This window comes from Sarcophilus harrisii, chromosome 4 (genome assembly GCF_902635505.1).
Source record: "Sarcophilus harrisii chromosome 4, mSarHar1.11, whole genome shotgun sequence".
NCBI classification, from domain to species: Eukaryota; Metazoa; Chordata; class Mammalia; order Dasyuromorphia; family Dasyuridae; genus Sarcophilus; species Sarcophilus harrisii.
Window position 1 is genome coordinate 258481435 of NC_045429.1, and position 21090 is coordinate 258502524.

The 21090-nt window shown below is 35.2% G+C and overlaps 1 protein-coding gene across 1 annotated transcript in view; it reads left to right on the forward strand.

Annotated features, from left to right (window-relative positions):
- PKHD1 (PKHD1 ciliary IPT domain containing fibrocystin/polyductin) overlaps positions 1-21090 on the forward strand; it is a 611151-nt gene that overhangs the window by 234784 nt on the left and 355277 nt on the right. Inside the window, 1 exon segment of the mRNA XM_031964731.1 lies at positions 729-941. Within this exon segment, the coding sequence (XP_031820591.1) occupies positions 729-941 (213 nt within the window).

Below are 21090 nucleotides of genomic sequence, written 5' to 3' on the forward strand. Positions count from 1 at the left end.
CTTCCATCCTTCCCTTCTTGTCTCATTCCTTTCCTTTTCTCTCTCCCTCCTTTTCTTTTTCTCTCTTTTCTCTCCTCCCTTCTTCCTTCCCTTCTTTTTTTCTCCTTTTCTCCCTTCCCTCTATGACCTTCCCTGTTTTTCTCTTTCAAATGGATCTTTTTGAATGCTTTTTTCTCAATAAAGCTGTTGACTTCAGAATTTAGTAATATTAATTCTTTAGCACACTAAATTTTTATTTACAATAGCATAAATATTCCATCATTATTTGAAAATTGCAAAATTTGAGGGAAATAATAAATAACTTGGAGCTAAAATGCACAAGACATGTTGATGTGGGATTTCAGGAGAGCTAAAATAAGTATTTCTCTCACTAAAAGAAATTATTTTAAAGCCTTTTAAAACATACAGCTACAGAATTCCTTTTTGCACAAACTTTAATTACCAATTTACCTACTTTCATAGCCATCTTTAGCTTTAATCTTAACATGACAGCTTCATTGCTATATCTGACTCCTATAATTTGACTTATAGAGAGCAGACCAAGAGGGAATAAGCTCAAACTCTAGCAGGATAATAGACAAGAGGAACAATTTCCTGAGACAATAAAGCTGAACTGTATTACTAAGGAATTAAATAAAAAAAAAAAAAAACTCTTTCCCTGGAGTTCTAAAAAGAAGAGAAAACACATCTTGTTGGAAAGTCTAACATTTTGTTTTTTTGACAATTAGGTGGTAAGCTGATGTTTACTGGCCCAGGACCCATTGAGCTCCATGCTCACTACATCCTTGTGTCACATGGTGGTGTGTTCCAGATAGGATCCCAGAATGAACCTTACCATGGCAAAGCTTTGATTCTCCTCCATGGGAATTCTCCTTCCACCACCTTCTTTCCATATGGAGCCAAATTTCTCGCTGTGAGGAATGGGACACTGTCTCTGCATGGTGAGTCAGATCAGTGAGCAGCAGAATTTGTGTGGTAGAGATTTTACTTTTGGTCTGGACTGTGATTTCATCTGTCTTCATGTTCCCTTCCCAGGAGAGAACTCACCCCACTAAAGCTTATTGGCTTTGTTTTAGAGTTCTCTGGAGGCATTGAGAAGTTAATTGACATCACATACCTAGCCAGTATGTCTCATAAGCAAGACTTAAATCACATAGTGTCCCAACTGAGGCAATTTCTCCAGCCACCACTTGTGCCTGTTAAATCTGGGTATACTAGGGAATATTATTAGCGAATCCTCTGCTTGCTAAATGATGTGGAAGAAAGGCCAGTCTGGTTTCAGCATGGGGCTATTCCTTTAAACCAGATAATATCTCTGTGTTGTCATTATTACTTACATCTGTGAGCCTCAGGCAGCTCCCTAGGATTTATCTACTATCTCTGATCTTCAATGGTGGAGAGAGTTCCCCCTTACTGATGAAACCATAGAACCTTTGCTATCATGATTATTTAATACTTATTGATTCTTTCCTACTTCTATAACTCAGCTTCAAACCAGTCATAGAGAAACCTCTGTTTTAATTTTGACCACCCCTCCCAATGTGCTGAGAAGGTTATTTCCAGAGATCAAAGAAAGGACTTAGGATCAATCAATGTACAGACATTTATTAAGCACCTACTATAGTCTTGGCACTGTGGATACAAATACAACTGTAACGAACTACATATACTTTTCTACCCTACAATACCTCAATCTGGCCTTTGATCAACAGATACAACTTTCTCCAACTTTCTCCAACTTTCTAAAATGAAAGTTTTTCCTTTAGTCTATTAAAAAAATTAACTGGAAATCTTTTAAGTGGTAGAAGTTGCAAAGAAGTAAAATTTATATTTGGTATAAAATCAGCCTTCCAAACAATTAGAACCAGATTAGAACCAATTAGCCAGACCTTTATGGAGAAACTGAGAGTTTGTTTAAAGTGCCAGATATCAGGGACTATGCTTTCCCATGTTTCATAAAATTCAATTTTGTACCATATAGAGTCTATGTACCATCTTGATCACATTCTATTCCTCTCCTACTTATAGTGGCCTATGCCTCCAAAGGAATAATACCTTGTTGCTTCTATCATCTTCTTCCCACTAACCTCTTATTTGTCCTCCATGCCATCCCCCTGCCTCAGCTCCAGACTATTCCTTAGGTTTGGAGGGTCCAGAGATGTGTTACAGGAATTGGAGTTTTGGGGAGAGAGATATTCCTCCATGACCTCAAGTGGCCCAATTCCACCCTACACCCTATTCAGAAGTAGCTTTAGGATGTTCCAGGGTCTGTATCTTTGCTCTCACTGAGTCTTATTTCCTGACTCCTCTCTTTATTTACCCCCCCCCCCCATCCTTAGCCCATGTGTTAGAATTTTTAGGAAGAGACCATGGTGATGCTCTTAACTTATCATTCTATAATGCTTTACATACTGTATGATCTTTGATCTTATCCTTCAGGTGAGTAGTTCATCTCATTTTGCAAAAAGGAAATTGAAACTTATAAAGATTAATTGATTTGTTCAAATTCCACACATCTAGGAGTTACTGCTGGGGAGGGAGTAGGGTAGAGTTGGGTCATTTGAGGATGGGTACAGTTAGTCTCAAAGAGAATTAATCTTCAAATCCCTCCCCCACCCCCAGAGTCTATTTTGGATCTTTGAATCCCAAACTCGTCTTTAAACTCAGATCTTCTGACTCCCAAGTCCAGTGTTTTTGTCAGCACAACGTTATTTTTCTTGTGATGTTAGATACATTTATAGAGTGCTAGGAAACCAACAGATGGGAAAGGATAAGGAAGTGAATGCTTAATATAAAAGTTTGGCAGTTTATATATAGATCATTAAGAAAACATTCACTTTAGTACTTTAAAATGTCTATCTTTAAGTCCTCAAAACCTTTTGCTTTATCGTCAGTCATAGGTCAAATCATTCAAGACAAAAGCTTTCTCAATGAACAGATGTTTAATGATCATATTGTAGGATCACTGTTTTCACTTCCCTAATTCTCTTTTCTTTGTGTTCTTATCACCTAGGTTTTCATATAATTTTGAAATCCAATAATCTTGAAGAATTCTCCTCAATTATTTTGAGAGCAATAACTGGATTTTGAATTTGGGATTAACAAACCACTTAGGTAAACAGACCTTATAGGCTGCCCTTTAAAGCTGGATAATAAAGATGAATGGGCATAAGATCAGAGTATCAGTAAGGATTTCTATACCTCTCCATCATACTTCTTCCATCCTTGTATATGTGAGAAACTTCCCTTATCTCTATCCAAAAGTCTAAGGATATGTGATATAAATATATTAAAAGTATCTCAAGGGAAGGGACCCTGTCTTAAACTAGGGATCTTGTACAGCAAGTAATACAAATGTCTTGCATATATAATTGGTACCTAATCAGTATTTGCTAATGGCTGATTGAAATTGGCATTAGTGGCAGCATTGTTACAATATTTGGTACCATCAAAATGCAGTGTTACTAATTATAAAGATATTAGTCAAAATGAACAGTTTGTAAAATGAACAGTTTCTTCTCTCTCTGGTTGCCTTGGATCATACCTTATCCTGACATTTTGGTACAACCCAATGAACTACCTAGTACATTGGGAGGATCTAATTAGGTACCATTGACTCTACACTGATGATCACTGTTCTAAGGAGTACTTCTGGTATATTTTTTGCTGGAATCTAAAATTCAAATAAAAATATTAATAACTCATCTTATAGTGCTTTACAATTTAGAAGGAGCTTTTTTCACAATAACTCCTTGGGATAGGTAAAACAAATTTTTGAGATGTGAAAACAGAATTTAGTTGTTTTGCTTATAATTACTAGGCTAGGAAATTGGAGATCTGGACCTTCATTTCTGTTCTTCTGTCTTTCCTCTCCCTATGCTATCTCTTTGTTTAAGGATGAAATCTATTCTTATTTATCTACTAGAGAGTAATTATCACAATTTCTCCCTCTATTTTAATTAATAGGCATAGGGAGTGAACCTGTGATTTTTTTTGCTGTGGAAAACTTGTAGATGATTGAAAACCTTTTACCAATGCACCTTGTACACTAATTTTTTGCATTAGAGAATTGCCTAAAGAACTGAGAGGTCAAATAACTTGTCTACTGACACATAGTCAGGATGTTTCAGAGGCAGGACTTGAATTTAGGTCTTTCTGGCTTCAAGAGTGGTTCTTTAGCCCATGCTACACACTAACAGCTTCACCTCATCCCACTTTTTGATAAATAACAATAAAGATTGGTAAAATAACAATAATAAAAATAAAAATTTGAAATTTATTTTAATGCCTTTTCATTTATATCTTTTGTTTTTTCATCTTAATTTCCAAATATATGCTTTCCCCTCCCTGCCCCCATAACTATTTCTTAAAGCAAAGAAAGGAAAAGTAGAGGGGAAAAGTAGTATAGCAAAACTTACAAAAACATCATTTGAGTCTGACAATATTTGAACTGGACCACAAATAACGGTCCCCAAATTTTTGCTAGTATATGTGTTTCCAGTATCCACTGTTCTTTATAAGCATCTATGTACTTAAAACATCCTGGAAAGGAAAGCTCAACTGAAATGGCTTACAATCAATAGTAGGCAATAAAAGCAAGTCATCCCCTCCCCCTAAATACATGTCTAGGTTTGTGAAATTAAAAATAGATATTGCTACTTGACAATCACGGTGGTGGTTCTGGCAGCTACAAGCAGAGAGGGCTACTAATATTTTTCTTCCTACCTCCTTTTCTACTTTCCCTGGGGCCATATTGCTAGCAACTACATAAGAAATTGCCCAGGGCCCCATATGTGAGGAACTAGGAACTCAATGATACAAAAGATCAGTACTATAAAGATAGATGAATGCAAATATTTTTGTGCCTAATGTACAGATACGTGTGCTATTTATTTGGATGGTCTGTGATTAAGAAGCACAAGTGTTCTGTGAAAGAGATACTTTATTTTATTTGAATAATTGAATAATAATTATTGAATTTATTGAATACTTATAGAATCAGAAGGTATACCAGTTGAGTAATCCAATCTTCATTTATTACTGCAAGAGCAGATCATAATCTGAGTTCAAGTCAATAAGTCTTTATTAAAGGCTTATTAATGACCCTGAGAAAGTCACTTAACCCATATTTGTCTTAATCCACTGGAAAAGTGGCAAACCACTCCAGTATTCTTGCCAAGAAAACCCTATAGACAGTATTGGCATGTATGGTTCATGAGGTCAAGAAGAGTCAAGTCAGAGAAGGCGGAATGACTGAACCATTGTGTGCCAGGTATAATGTAGAAGATGGAAAAAACAAAGAAAGGGAAGAAACAGTCTTTGCTCTCAAGGAGCTCACAATCTAATGGGGGAAGGAAAATGCCAACTACTTTGTACAAATAGGACAAATTGCAGATAATCATCAGAGAGAAAGCAATAGAAATAAGGGAGATCAGAAAAGACTTTTCTGAGGAAGATAGAATTTTAGTCAGGATCTGAAGGAAGCCAGGGAATCTTGAAGCCAGAGATAGGGATTCAGATAGTTATAGGAAGGGGAGAATAGCCAGAGAAAATGCCTACAGTTAAAAGTTGTAGCATATCGTATAAGGGACAGCTTGAAAGTCTTTGTTATTGGACCTCAGAGTACATAAAAGGGAGTAAATCATAAAAAGACTAGGAAAGTAGGAAGGGAGCAAGGTATGAAAGGCGTTGAATGCCAAACAGAAAATTTTACATTTGATTCTGGAGTTGATGGGATTTCAATGGATTTTACTGAAAAGAGATATGTCTGTGTGACATATTTAGACTTCTGCTTTAGAAAAATTAATTTGACAGCTGAGTGAAGGATGAATCGAAATCAGAAGAGAGAAGGTCAAAAAAAAAAAGATTTTCCCCCGTTGATAACCTGCAGTATCATTGTTCCTCTTTTTGGAATTTCTTTGGTCTCTTGGCTAGCATATCCAGAATAATTATGGTTTATGAATTTAGGGGAAATAATGATTCACTATTGTCCAATATGCAAAGAAATATTATGATCCCATGTCTCCCTTTCAAATTCCCAAAGGATATCAAGGGAGGCTTTCTGGAAGAACATGTCTTTAAGCTGTGCCCTGAATAACAGAATATAAATCAGGACCTAATAAGAACATGTGAGGGACAGGAAAAAAGTGTTCTGTTAGATCCGAGGGAAAAGAAAAAAATTACTGGGAAGAGAAGGAATGTTAAAGAAGGTTTCTTGGTGGAGGTAGTATTTAAATTGAATCTTAAAAGCACAAGAAGAATGTGAATACAAGGAAATACGGAGAGGGAGAAGTATTATTGGTGTATGCAAAATATGTGCAAAATTTAATGTTATTTTCTATTTTGCTAGGGTTAGGTTTTGTTTGTGTGACATCATATGGGTAGTTTGAGGTGAGATGCCTGTTTTCATTAAGGAGCCCCTGCCCTAGGCTCACATGTACTCAGATAAGTCCTGGGTGAGCCTGGTCTCCAAAGAGAGGGAGCCTCTGGTTTTCTATATTCCCACCCCAGACCCTAGAGGGAAATCACTTAAGCTAACATTTGGTTCAAGTCTAGAGAGTCTCTAAAAGGGATTGTAGGGTGTGTGTGAGACAGAGAGAGAGAGAGAGAGAGAGAGAGAGAGAGAGTGAGTGTGTGTGTTGGGGACACAATATGTAACTTTGGTTTATCTCTGGTAGACTTTTTCTTCTCTTCTTGTGAGAGCATGATGGTGATTCAAGGAGACTGAGAGGCAATTGCTGTTCTCTGATCTCCCCACTGAGAGGTCCGTGTTGTCTGATCTCTTTCCTCTTACAGTACTTTACAGTACACTTAGTAGGCATAGTCAGAGAGAGAGAGAGAGAGAGAGAGAGAGAGAGAGAGAGAGAGAGAGAGAGAATTCAAGGGGAAATTTCCTCATTTGTTTTAAAAGAGGTAAACTGGGAACAGGGATTTTGACCATTCTACATATTAGCCTGTTCCCTGAGTCTTTCTCTCCCTCCAGAGAACTCTGCAAATGGAGACATAGGAACTTTGTGTGGTGAAGCCAGAAAATCAGAAAACATAGAAGCTCTCTTTTCTTAGCTCTTGCCAATTCCATTCCTTACTTAGGCACAGAGCATAGGGTGCTCATTCTCTATGAGTGTATGAAATTCTTGTGAAAATTGGTTGATTCTCTGATTATATTATCAACAAAGTTCTTTCTGGCCAGTTATTCAAGGTACAGAATAGATGATGTATAGGACTGCATTTTCTCCACATTAAAAAAAAAAACTGCCTTAAAGAGAGCACTCATAAGTATCCTTTGACAAAGATTTAAAATATGAAACTGTAACTCCTATTATATTCTCATAGATGGATATGAAACATAAAATATTTTGTGGGACTTTTCTTTTTCACCTTCACCTTGAGTTGGCACTACTGTCTGAACAGCTATTCAAGCCAGGGCATGGCTTAGGCTTCTGCTATTAATGGACATCTTCTTTAAGAGACACTGTAGTAAAAAGCAGTTGGGTGGTATAGTGGCTAGAGCTCTGGAGGCCAGAGGGCCTGAGTTCAAATCCAACCAACTTGACATTTGTTAGCTATGTGACTCTAGGCAAGTCACTTAACCCCAATTATCTTGAAAAGAAAAGAAATAGACATTGTAGTATCTGCAGAAAACTCCTGCTGCTGCTAATTAGTACTATTGAGGAAGCCAAGTACTCTTAAATTCACCAGGTTATCCATAGATTCAAAAAGTTGATCTCTTAGTATTGTTAATTGGTCATCTGTACTTGGTGTACTTGGGGAAAGAAACATCAGCAGAGGAGGCACTGGGTCCTAAGGTTAAAATTGAGTATCACCTAACCTCAAAGTTACTCAACATTTAACATAGTACTAGGGGTATAGTACATGCTTAATAAGTGTTAGCTTATTGACATATTCTTGTGTCATTGTACACAGTTGTCATAGCTATAGATTATGGGGAAGGAAATAAAGATTCTTCTCCTTACACTTAGCAGACCAGAAGGAAGGACCCTCGAGGGTAGAGTCACTTCTTTTAAGGGCAATGGATTGGGCTAATGTACCTGGCTTAGTGGCAAATTCCTTTTGACAGTCTAATCATCTAACAGGGGAAGGACAAGAATAGTAACCAAAAAAATCTGCTTGTATTTGCTCTTTAACAAAGGACAAGAAACTCCTGTCCATATATCTATCTCTAATTTGCTTAGAGTCAACTAAAATTTTCTTCTTCAAAGAAACAGACTTCTTTGTTTCTGAGTTCTTAAGTTAACTTAGATTCTTCTTCCACCAACTAGAAAACACCTTTTGATTGAAATCAGTTTTCTTGAATGGAAAAAAAAAATCCTTGCTCTTGGTTCATTTGCTCCTCAGCAGCATATAAAGGCCATTCCCGGGCATGGCTGTAATCAGGACTTCTTGGAAACTCTTTATGTAGCCCACAACATAGCCAGAAGCAGAGAAATGCCCAATGAAATGAAGGCTAGAGGCCTTTAGCTGGCATCTTATCCCTCACATCAAACAGAACTATTTCTGACTGTTTCTAATTTAGCCCCAGCTTGAGTTGTATGGAACTGCACAAATTGGAGTGCATGTCAGCATTGTTGTTTTTCCCACCTTCTCCCTCCTTCCATTCCCTCATCTCTAACACTTGGTCCCCTTACCCCTCTCCCTTCAAAATATCTAATCATAGATTAACATCACTAAACAAATATGCTTTGAACTGTTCAGCTCACAGAAAGGATGGAATTAAGCCAGATTTAAATTTATTTTCCTCTTTTTTCTTTCCTTCTTTCTCTTTCTTCTTTCCTTCATTCCTTTTTTCTTTCCTCCCTTTTTCTTTTTCTTTTTTCTTTAGTTCCTTTCTTTGCTTTTCTCTTTACTTCTACTTCCTCTCCTTCCCTTCCTTTTTCTGCCTTTTACTTCCTCCCATCCTTTGCCTGCCCCCCTTTCTCTGTTCCTTTATGTTTCTATTTCCTTTTCCTTTCTTCTTTCCTTTTCCTATTTCCTTTAATTTCTTCATAGCTCTCTCTCCCTCCTTTTTTTTTCTTTTCCCTTTCCTTCCCTTTCCTATTTTTTCCTTCCTTCATTTTTTTCCTTAACTCTCTCTTCTTCCTTCCTCTTTTTCTTTGTCTCTCCCTTCTTTGTTGACCTTCTTTCCCTCTTTCCCTCCCTTCTGTAAGGTACTCCTCCTATCTCTTCCCTTTCCCTGATTTGGTATGGTTTAAGATAGGGAGTGTTCTATAGCCATGGTTGAGTTCAGATTGCTTAGTAAGTTCTGTCAACTACTCACAGTGATACGTTAATTTGACTAAAAAGTCCTAGAATTCCATGTGAATGGCAGTTTGGTGCTTAGGTAGCTGGAGTCAATGGGGAAATTTCACAGTTGCCTTTGGCTTTAGCCAACCTGACTGCCAATCAGGGTGCACCACCCATAAACTGGCTGCCATTCACACGTCATTTTTAAAGGGGGTTGCCATCAGCTGGGGCAACTTGAATTTTTGACAATGTAATTATGGTTCTTGCTTCCACAGTGGGAGTCTGAGCAGGATTGAGGGGGTTTTTATTGATTGTTCAGAAGGGAAATTTATCAATGTCTTCTGTTCCATTCCCATTACCTCCCTGAGAAAGTTGCCTGACAGTTTTCTAGGAGAAAATGAGCTTCCTGGCCTTGTCTGGATTCCTGCATTTGTCCTTTTCAGAAAATTAAAAGATACAGAAGTCAAGTGCAGATTGAAAGTTTTTGAGAAAAGGAATAGGGAGGGGTTGAAAACAAGGCCAACATAGTAATTTTGAGTACCAGAAGTACAGAAAAGATAAGAGGAAAAGGAAAAAGTATACATAGCAGATGGTTGAATGGTTAATTTTATCCTGAGCTGTTAGGAATCTCTGTTAAAATGGCTCAGATCTTATATTCAATTCATATTCTTCCTATAAAGAAACAGGCTTTATAGATAATTCTGTCACTAGCAGAGACTTTGGAATGGAGAAGTAGATTCAAATCCTGACTCCAATGGTCTTACCAGGTTTCAGTAGATGAAATGATACCTGTGAAGAGATGTATTAATGTCAGTTTTTCTTCTTATTAACATATGGTTAAAAAAAAAAAAAGAGATGACTTAGTGAAGTGGAGAGACTTTAGAATTAAGAAGACCCAACTTCAAGTTGTTCCTTTGATACATACTGGCTGATTTTGTAAAAGGCACTGAACTTATCAGTGCTTTAGAACAGTAGTGTCAAACTCAAATAAAGAAGGGGTTCACTTTCCACATATAAAAATCCCCGAAGGCTCCATATTAACTTAGTTTTAAAATGTAATGCTATCTATGTTTTATTGCATTTTTACTTCTTTTATTAAATATTTTCTGATTGGATTTTCATTTGGTTGAGAGACATTTAGTAGTAAGCATTGCAAGCTGCCACCATATCCATGGATCCCCTGCTTGACACTTTGCTTCAGATAATCATCATAGATTATCTTACAGAAAAGGAATTGATCTTTTTTTGATAAGAGGTTTCCTCTTCTGGAAGTTTCCTATATCAATGAAATTAGAGATTCAGGTCTTAACCTTATTAATATATACAGTTATTCCTTCCACATCATGACTTTTCCCAATAATTTTGATATATTATACATTAGTATAAGAAATTAAATGGGAATTTTGGGAGGGAGTTTTGCAGAAGCCACAGATGGCACAGAAAAAGTTTAGAAACTCAAAAATCCATAAAGCACATGTACAGTATTGTATGATATCAATCTAAATTTTACAACATGATACTGTAAACACCTCATAAAAGAAAGAAAAAAATCAGACTTTTTCTCTGGTACAAAGAGAGGGCCAAAATTTTTATGCAGATTTTCCAGATTGTGAGGGTGCTATTTTCCTAACCCCAGTAATAGGAAAGGAATTATTGTGTTAAGAGAATATTTGCAAACCATATATGCTTTTAGCCTGGTAAATGTAGCTTTTATTTTTATAATGTGGAAAATGTTTATGAGGTATACAATGAATCTTGCAAAGATAGCTCTTATATTTTCCAGTTTTTTTCCAGGATATTCTTTGTGAGTCTCCCCTATTTGACCCAGGAATATATTCCCTAGAGCCTCTTATTTTAATTTCAGGTCTCTTCTCTCCCCTCACTAGGCATCACCTTCACAGATCTATGATGTGCTTTTCAACCAAGAAAATAATTACCCATTTCTGTTCTTCTCCCTTCAGAGTATCTCCTCCGGTTCCTATTGCATATCTACCCATTTCTTCAAGATCATGATCCTTCCTTCATGTTCTGATCCTGAGGCTCTTCATACGAACCATAGCAGAGCTGTAGGCCTTGGGGAGGACCTCATCTCCCTAACCTCTCAGCTTAGGGCTGTAGCTACCATCCCTCCATGACAGGCTTTCTGGGATGTTTCAAATTCATAAGTTGTGCTCATCCACTCTTCCCAAGGTTATTGAAACCTGGAGGCATAAATTCACAACTTATTATTTACTACAGTATGTATTCAGTTTGTGAGACTGAAATTTCTTATGCCGTTGGCTACTAGGAGGCTGGAGTTGAATAATACACAAAGGTATGATATTAAAATAAAGATCTAAGAGTATAGTTAAATATATATATACACATGCATATATATATATATATTTAAAATACAGAAGTAAGAGTATAGTTAAATTTATGTTTTATATATGTATACATATATGTGCATATATGTATATATATAGAAATATGTATAAATATTTGTATATTTCTAATTGAACATTTTCTAGACTTTCAAAATTCTTTTTCCTTGTAAATTTAATTTTTCTTGATTAAGAACTCTCGCCTAGAATTTAGTTGTCACTTTTTCCCACCTTTACTTCAAAAAAATATGCACAAATTCCTTCCTATTTTTCTTTGTTTTGTCTGATGATGGTGTTAGAAAAATAAACTCAAAATCCTGAAGGCATTCAAGCTATTCTGAACATCATGGGAAAAATATTATAGTTGGATGTTAATAATTTAGAATTTGTTATCATTAGATCCAAACTGGGACAAAGTTTATTTTTGCATTAGGTATGAGGGCATCATGGTATGACAGTAAGAGCTCTCACTGGTGTTGGAGACAGAAGATGGGGACTTACTAGCTGTGACATCCAGAACAATGTCTACCTTATGAGGTGATTTTGTGGAAAGACATTGAAAACATTTATATGCACACAGACATACAAATGTCTTAAAAGCTTCACATTGTTCTAAGAATTTTGAAATACTAAATATGTAATTTTAAAATTATTCACTATAAATTAGGTCTAAACAACCCATTTGAAATATTATTTATATATATTTATAATTGCTGATTATAATAAAACAAATACATCTAATAAAAACTTGCATATGTTCTATTATTTTTATTATGAAATACTTGATGATAAATTTTGCATATAAATACTATTTCAAGTAGGTTGCTTAAACCTCATTTATACAAAATGAATTTTAAAACTTTATCCTAATATACAAATTAATGTTACTAATCACAAAATAGTCTTAAATGTTCATTAAAATAAATTTATCAGTAACTCTACTCGAAAATATTTTGTTTGCATTTGTAATTCATCCATGTATTTGAAATGATTTACACTATACTTATAATGCTCTATAATCTAGGCTTTTCACTAATTTAGATTGAACTGCCCCCAAATTACTGCAAGGTAGTCATATTTTACTTCAACCTTTAAACCAGTGATTTTTCAAAACTTTATTTTTCTCCTGCCCCTTTGCCAGAGGGAAAGTCCTTGTAGACCACCTGCTATCACTTACTTCTAGAAAAAACATACCTTCACTAAGGTATAGTGAATCAGTTAATCAGAAGTTAATAGTTAATCAGAAGAATGGCTTTGCTTTTGGTAAGATACCTATGAAATGTTATCTAAAGTTTTGTCATATACAAATTATTAATCCATGTGGAAATCAGAATATAATTATTGCTGGGTTCCATGGAGAGGGGAATAAAACCAGATTCACACCAAAAGATATGTAGCTCTACTTTGCATTTGTCTGTCTCTCCTTCTTTGTTCAGCATGGCAGGATTTTGGCTGCCAGTAGGGAGTGAGGCAGGAAGTGTGTAAGTTAAAAATTATGAGAAATGGCAACAAGGAGGTGGTTTCTCAGACACTGAACTCATAGTTAGAAAGAATATATAGCATTATCTTGGCTATGATAATGTATAAACAATAAATAAGGGAGTGACTTCACTTTATAAAAAAAAGATTCATTATAGCTTTCCTTTAAATAGCAAATTTCTCATTGTTTTGAAAACATGACTCAATTCACAATAGTAATTCACATAATGGGCACTATGGAATTTAAGAATATATCTTTTGTATAAAATGAGGCATATTGGTAAGAGAGAGCAGCCCATGTGATACTAAATGGAGATTTTCTTTTTTTGTTTCTCTAATTTGGTAGCATTTCTCTCATTTTCTACTAATGGTCTTTTCTTTTCTACAAGATCCACAACATTCTATTTTTCTCTTTGGTAATCATTCATTTCCAGTCATGTCTGGATTTACTAGTCTGTCTCTCTCTCTCTCTCTCTCTCTCTCTCTCTCTCTCTCTCTCTCTCTTCTCTCTCTCTCTCTCTCTCTCCCTCCCTCATTCCCTCCCCATCCCCTCTCTCTTCCTCCCCTCTCTCTCGGTGGTGGTGGTATTAGACTATCTTTGAAGATCATTTTGCTCAAGTTCCATGAGGATATCCCAAGGATTGATAAGGCTCTTCTTCTCTGCCCCTAAATTTATCAGTTAATGTTCTCGGAAAGAATGACTACGTTATCATATAACCACTAAAAGGACAAAGCAAAATCCAACATGCAACTCTCATATATTGTTGTTCAGTTCTTTTCTAGTTGTGTCAGACTCTTCATGAATTTATTTGGCATTGTCTTGGCAAAAATACTGGAGTGGTTTGCCATTTCCTTCTTCAGTTCATTTTACAGATGATGAAACTGAGGTAAATAGGATTAAGTGACTTGCCCAGAGTTACACAGCTAGTAACTGTCTGAGGTTGGATTTGAATTCATTAAAGATGTCTTCTTGACTCCAGGCCCAGTCCACTGTGCCACCTAGCTGCCCAATGTTTATATAAACTGATTAGATTTATTGAAAAATATGCATTAGTAAATATAGAAATTTTAGACTGCTGGGAGTGATTAATTTACTCATGATTCTGGATGAAGAACATATTATTTTAGGCTATAAGACTTTTTTTTAGTTCTGTATCAGCTTACTTTATATGGATCTAGTACCATATGTCTTGGTCATGAATGAATTTTGGGTTCTCTTTATGTATAATAGCTATACATACATATATATTATATATATACATACATATTATACTTAGGTAGTATCCATCCACCTTCACATATACTTATATATTTATACACACATATAAATAACTATATAAAACAGAGAAATAATTCTCTTTATAATCTTAGTTCTCATATAAGGATTCCTTCAAGTGTTCTTGAAAATTTAAGCACTAATTGGTCAGTGCTGATTGACCTTGTGTCTCAGGTCTTGGAAAGTTTTTTCTGTAGATTGATTAGCATGATCCTAATCTTTTTGAAACCTGTGATTGGTTGTTGATGAAACTTGGCCTTGCTACATATTCAAGATTCTCAGTGGCCTTGTACTTAAGCACTGGAGTTAAAAACCTATGAGAGGCTGCTTTTTGTAATTACACTAAAAATAACATGCAATCAGTGACATGGAGTCATAGTTATTTTAGGTTAGGTAGTCTGCTTAGTTTGGATATTCCAAAATATCCTAAGAATGATCTTGAAGGGAAACTATTATTATCTAAGAGTGGTTGGAAGCAGGGCAGAAAAGTCAAGAATCTTTTAGAAATTTGAAATAAAAGTTACCATTTTGATATTTAGGTTTATAGTGCTACAAGCAGCCTGGTTCAAATAAAACTATGAATTCTTAACATGCAATCAAAAAATATTGAAGCAATCACAATAAATACTGAAATTTCTTCTGTTTAGGAAAGGCATCTCCCCAAATCGAGTTTGTACTGTTAGATAAGGTAAACAGTAAATGATAACAAAATAACAAAAGCAACAATAATATTGGCATGATAAATTATTTCTGCTTTGCTTCTAGAGGAAGAAATCCATACATTCAGTAACTCTGAGATGGCAGTAGCAGTAGCAGTCAAAATAAGACTGATTAAAAAAAAAGGCTACCAAGATATCCATAAGGCTGTGTCAGAAGTCTATGTAGCTGGGGCATTAGGGACTAAATTGCTTTCTTATACTTTTGTAGTTTATAGCCATCAGATCTCAGGAACTATTTCTCTTATGAATTTGTATTGCCAGCACTTAATACAGTGGCACTTAAGAGGTGCTTAATATATCTATCCATCCATGCATCCATCCATCTATCCATCTTTTCACCTCAGGTATGCTACCAAAACAGAAGTTGACACAGTAAACTGTGAAAATGCCTATAGTTAGTTTAATTCAGAGAGTAAAAACCAGGGCAGGGATTATATCTCAGTGTTCAGCTTTGAATTTATAAAAGTGTGGTCTGTGTACCACTTACTGACTCTTGAGAGTTCCTATGCAATTATGTGCTAGTATAAAACACAAGAATCATAATAAAATTTTAAAACATATTTTCTTATGCCAATTTAAATCTACATAACTAAAGCATACAGTCATATCCAAAGTGATGCTTGCGTATTTAGTCAAACATTGTGATAGTAATTAGGTGAAGTGATTTTTCATTACAAAAAGTTGAGAGCCCCTTTGTATGAGCTCTATATTTCTAAAATGTGGATAATCTTCCAGGTCTGTCAATGTGGCCTGAAGTTCTCATAGGAACAAGGAACAGATGTTCCATATGGTTCTAGTTGCATCCTGATAAGACTATTTCCTGGGTATTTTGACCTTTCTACTTTGATTCTTTCTGGCAACCTGTTTTGTAATGAAGGAGTAAAAAGAGAACCTGATTGGATAAGAGATGGGGGAAAGAAAGGAGGGGAAAGCCAGTTAATTTTACTTTCTCTACCTCCAGAAAAGGCTCACAGGATTTTGGATGAAGGCCTTTGAAAGAAAGCATGAATTGTTACAACATCCAAATGAATTTTCTTAGCCTTGGCCCGAGCCCCACTGCCAAGGGAAATGAGGATTCCAATTCTCAATGACGGGAGCAGAGTTCTGTGCCTAATTCCCTTTCATCACGGGTGCTGGAAATTTACACTGATCAGTTGTGGATGTAGCCAGCTGATCTGAGCATTTAAATGATTGCTCCAGCCTGCATTCTCCTTCCTGCAGGCATACATTCCCTGTTTCACTCGGTAGCACCAGAGATTAACTGGCAATGATGCAAAAGGCTCACAGCTGCATGCAGATAACACCAAGCACACACAAGCTTTGCCTTGCCAGGGTTTCGCTCCCATCCAGGTAGTAGGTATCATAGCTGGTGGCTCTCAGTGGTACAGGGAAATGATACATTTAAAATGGTTTACTCTTTCATTGGTCTATCAGATCATCTTATGTTCATGCTTAGCTGTTCCTAATGTCACATTCAAGTCTTCAGAAGTAACATACTTTTATTAAGCAAACATCATAATTGTTATCTGTAACAGGTTACAAAGTATTTGTATATGGCCAGTGTAAGAAATATTAAAAGAAAATGTAAGATGGTTCTCTTGTGCTTCAAAAATTCATATTAAAAAATTGTGTTTGGATTTCAGCTTAATTGAGTTATAAATTCCCAGTTTAGGAACACATATCCGTATGAACAAAACCCTTTTGAACAAACTGATTTTGTTGTATTTAAGACTCCCAATAGTCATGAATCTTTGGGATAAGGGGATACTCGGTTTCTCTTATTGTGGCTGCCAGCTGTGCTGAGAATAGAACATTGCTGCAGAAAAATATGCCCGTGGATAATCTGGCTAAAACTCAAATCCCAGGTAATGTCAGCATTGGTCAATAGGGAATAGTTAGTGCTTAATCTTGTTAAGAATGAAATGTTCATAGTATCCCTATGGTAATGCTATTTATGGCCAGCAATGAGCAGTAGTTATTAAATACTCCAAATATGCAAGTGACCTTCCTGTCAATGTGCTTAATGAGCAAATCCTTTTCCTGTTCTCTTTATCAATCTTTAGGGGACTAGAAAAACCTCTTTGTGCATTAAGCAAGATTGATATTGACTATATCTCTTTGCTGAAAGCCGAGTTAACCAATGACTAATGTTCAATTAAGCTTTATTGATGTATGCACACAAATATGTATATTACAGTCTACAAGGAGCTCCCTACCCCTATATGGGGGATGTGTGTTGCACATATATGTATGCATACGCAAGTATGCATGCATGCATATGTACACACACATGTGTATATATATATATATATATATATATATATATATATATATAAAATTGTAGGAAACCATATGCTGGTATATACAAATATGTATATTATATGTGTGTGTGTGTGTGTTTGTGTGCTTGTGTCTATCTATCTATAACTATATACTTTGTGACCTTGGGCAAGTCAACTCTCAGTGCACTAGTCAATCAAAACCAATTTACAAGTTGTCCATATCCTGAAAAAATATCTCATTTTGCGTTCTGAATTCTAAACCCTTCTATCAGGAGATGGGTAGGATGTTTCATTGATCCTCTGGAACTTGATTGGTCATTTCAGTCATAAGAAATTAACATAATAATATTCCATTATATTTCTATGCTATAATTCTATGCTATTATCTATTCCTCAATTTATTTGTTTATTCTTTTGTTTTACATCTACAGCTTTTCATAACTTGACCTTTCCTTCCTTTCCAATATTCTTGAATTCTATTCTCTTCTACTTTCTCAATTTTTCAATTCCATTGGTCTGCTAGATTTTCTGTCCCCAAGATGCTTCACGTCCCATCTCTGTGTCTTTTCCCTGGCTATTCCTGTTCCTGGAATGCTTTTCTTCTCCACTCCTGTCATTTAGAATCTCTGCATCCCTATGAAGACTCAGCTCAAATACCACTTCTTCTAAGAGGTCTTTCCTAGTCCCCTAAGCTAATAGTTCCATCTCTTTTAAGGATAATTTCCACCTACTCTGCATTTATCTAGTATGTGTTTTGATTTATTTATGTTTTTTTTTCCTTCCACTAAAAATCTTTGGTAGCAAGGATTATTTTTGTTTCTTTGTATCCTCAGTACAGTCTGACACATAGTAAGTACTTAATTAATGTTTTTAATAAACTTTTTCATGTTTTAATAGAGATTTAATTTAATTTTTAATTTAATAGAAATGATTGTAACATTTATATATCATTTTTACTATATATAATGAGTTTTTGAATCTCTATTCCCTTCCTGCCCTATGAAGATATGGCTATCTCTAGAGATTATGTGATTTATTCAAAAGAACAGAGTTATTAGCAGAGCTGGAGTTAGAATTCAGGTCTACATGGTTTTTATCATCAAATGACTTCGCCAATACTTCAAGCAATTATTAACTGTGGCAATAGTTAAAAGAAATTATCTATCAATGGTATCTTTTTACCACATTAAATATTTTCCCAAGCCCAGACCCTAAAGGGTACATATATTTTAAAAAATTTCTCCCCTTATGGTCATTGGTGAGATCAATTTCATAAACAATAATATTTATATAGCACTTTAAGATTCACTATATATTATCTAATTATATTCTTATAACCCTCAGAAATAGGGGCTATTAGATGAGGAAACTGAGGTAGACTGAAGCAAACTGACATGCCCAGAATTATACAACTAGTAAATGCTTGTCATAATTATGATCATTCCAGTTTCAGTTCCAGAAAATGAAAATCTTTCCAATTCCAGGTCCAGAACTCTAGCTATGAAAAATAGGAAGCTGATTCAATATATATGATTAAAAATAATAATTTCCAGATCTCTTGGTATGTTTCCCAATGTCTCCTCTTAGGACAAATAACTTTAAAATTTTCATGCATATATGTTATTTTTGTTTTCACCAGACTGTTCTGAAGACCACAACAGTTGCTCCTCTTCATCAAAGGTTGTTGGCTTTTCATGATTCCAGATCAGATTGGTTGAGGTTAGATAGATTGAGTTTGAAGGTTGAATGTGGGTAGATGCCCACTCTGCTCAGAAAATGTTGAATCAGTTTAAAAAGTTGTTGCTATACAATGTTTTTTTCTTTTTCTCTGCTTCCATTCAGTAGATTTGGTTCTTCAGGCATGGGTAATTATGAATGGATGACACTGATATGCTTGAACAATCATTTGTAGGAAATATAATTATGACCAGAAGTCATTAGGAAGAGTTAATGAAAAGTTTGCTAACTAACAGGCCAACTTGGAAAACTTAAAGTGGTTAAGTGGTGTATTAAATTGCTAGCTAGGAACACAGCTTTCTTTCTTTACAGAATATTCATAAACAATTGAGTGTTTTAAATAGCTTTTCATGTGTTTTATTGTCTTGTGGCTTAGAAAGGAAGTGGGTGTCCCAGGATAGCAATGACTATATTTTTAGAGAATTGCATAGGATAAAATATGCATTACTTTTTAATTGAAATTTTGAGGATTATACTCTCCATCAAAGGAAATCCACTTAGGGTAACACTGAAGTAATATTGAGCAATATTTATATGTTTTATTAAATTTCTTAGATTAGAAACTCAAGCGGTTCTATAACTTCATTGAAATGGAGAGCCTATCCCATGATGCAGATTACAATCCATAAAGTACTGCCCAAATTGTAAGATTTAGAATCTAAATATTCCAATAAGTTTGCCGCATAGGGGTAGAGTAGGAAGGGGACTTAATTGTGGAATTTTGAGGGCATAGATGGAGTTTATTATCAATAAGTAATCCTTTTCTCTTCTCCTGTAAACAACAAAAAAAATGTTTTATCATACATTTCTTTAATGTCATCCTTTTATCCATTTCTTCATAGTTTCCTGTTTATGTATTGAAGCCTGCTCACACACAGTGTACACTTTTCTATTGCTTTCTGAGTTATATTCTGAAGAGCAAAGAGTTATAAATCTTTGATTATAATTCCATGACCAGTAGCCCAATAGTAACATGAAATGTTGTCATATTAAAAAAGATATTTGTTTTTGGTGAGAAGTCTTGGGTCATTAAAAAATATTTGCAAAAATGTGTTATGCAAGATTACTTGAATGCTATATTAACAGAAACAACTGTGTTCATGATCCCCAGGGAGATATATACTTGTAAAAGTTTTTATCATAGTCATATAAGAAATAACTCTAGGTTGAGGAAGAATTCTCTATAGATGGTGAGGTCCTCCACATGTGATTGCATCAAGCAATGGAACACTACAGATCTTTCTGGAAGAAAATTGAAGTCACTTTAAAGAATTTGGCTTAGCCATCTCACAAAGAAAACAACTAAGTGGATAAAGTATGTCTATTGTTAATTGCTAGGAGCCCAATGATGGAACTCTTGACTTGAATAAGGAAGATCTGACTTCAAATCTCACCTCAGACACTTACTAAGAATGTGAAATGCAAGTCATTTCTGTCAGATTCAGTTCCCTCATCTAATAATAAAGAGAATATTTGTAAAGTTCCTGGCACATAGTAGATTCTACATAAGTACTATTATTATTAATATTATCTATTAATTGGGAGGAGCAGCTGGGTGGCACAGTGGCTAGAATATTGGCCTGAAGTCAGGAAGACTCATCTTTCTGAGTTTGTCAGGTTTTAGACACTACCTATGTCATCTGCTCAAATCACTTAACCTTATTTGTCTAACTTCCTTAACTTCCTTATCTGCAAAATAAGTTAGAGGAAAAAAAAGTTAAATCACTCCAGTATCTTTGCCAAGGAGACACCAAATGGAGTCATGAAGAGTTGGACATAACTGAAAACTGACTCAGCAACAAAAAATTATGTAAAATTAAAATAATACGTACTCCCTAAGAATGTTATGTGTACCAAATGAGGATATTTATAAAGCATTCTGTTAGATTAAGAAGTACAATTTTGCTTAGGTTAAGAAATCTAATTAGAGACTTTGTCTTCAAAGAGTTTTCAAATGAGTAAAGGAGATAGGACAAACGTATATAACAATTATA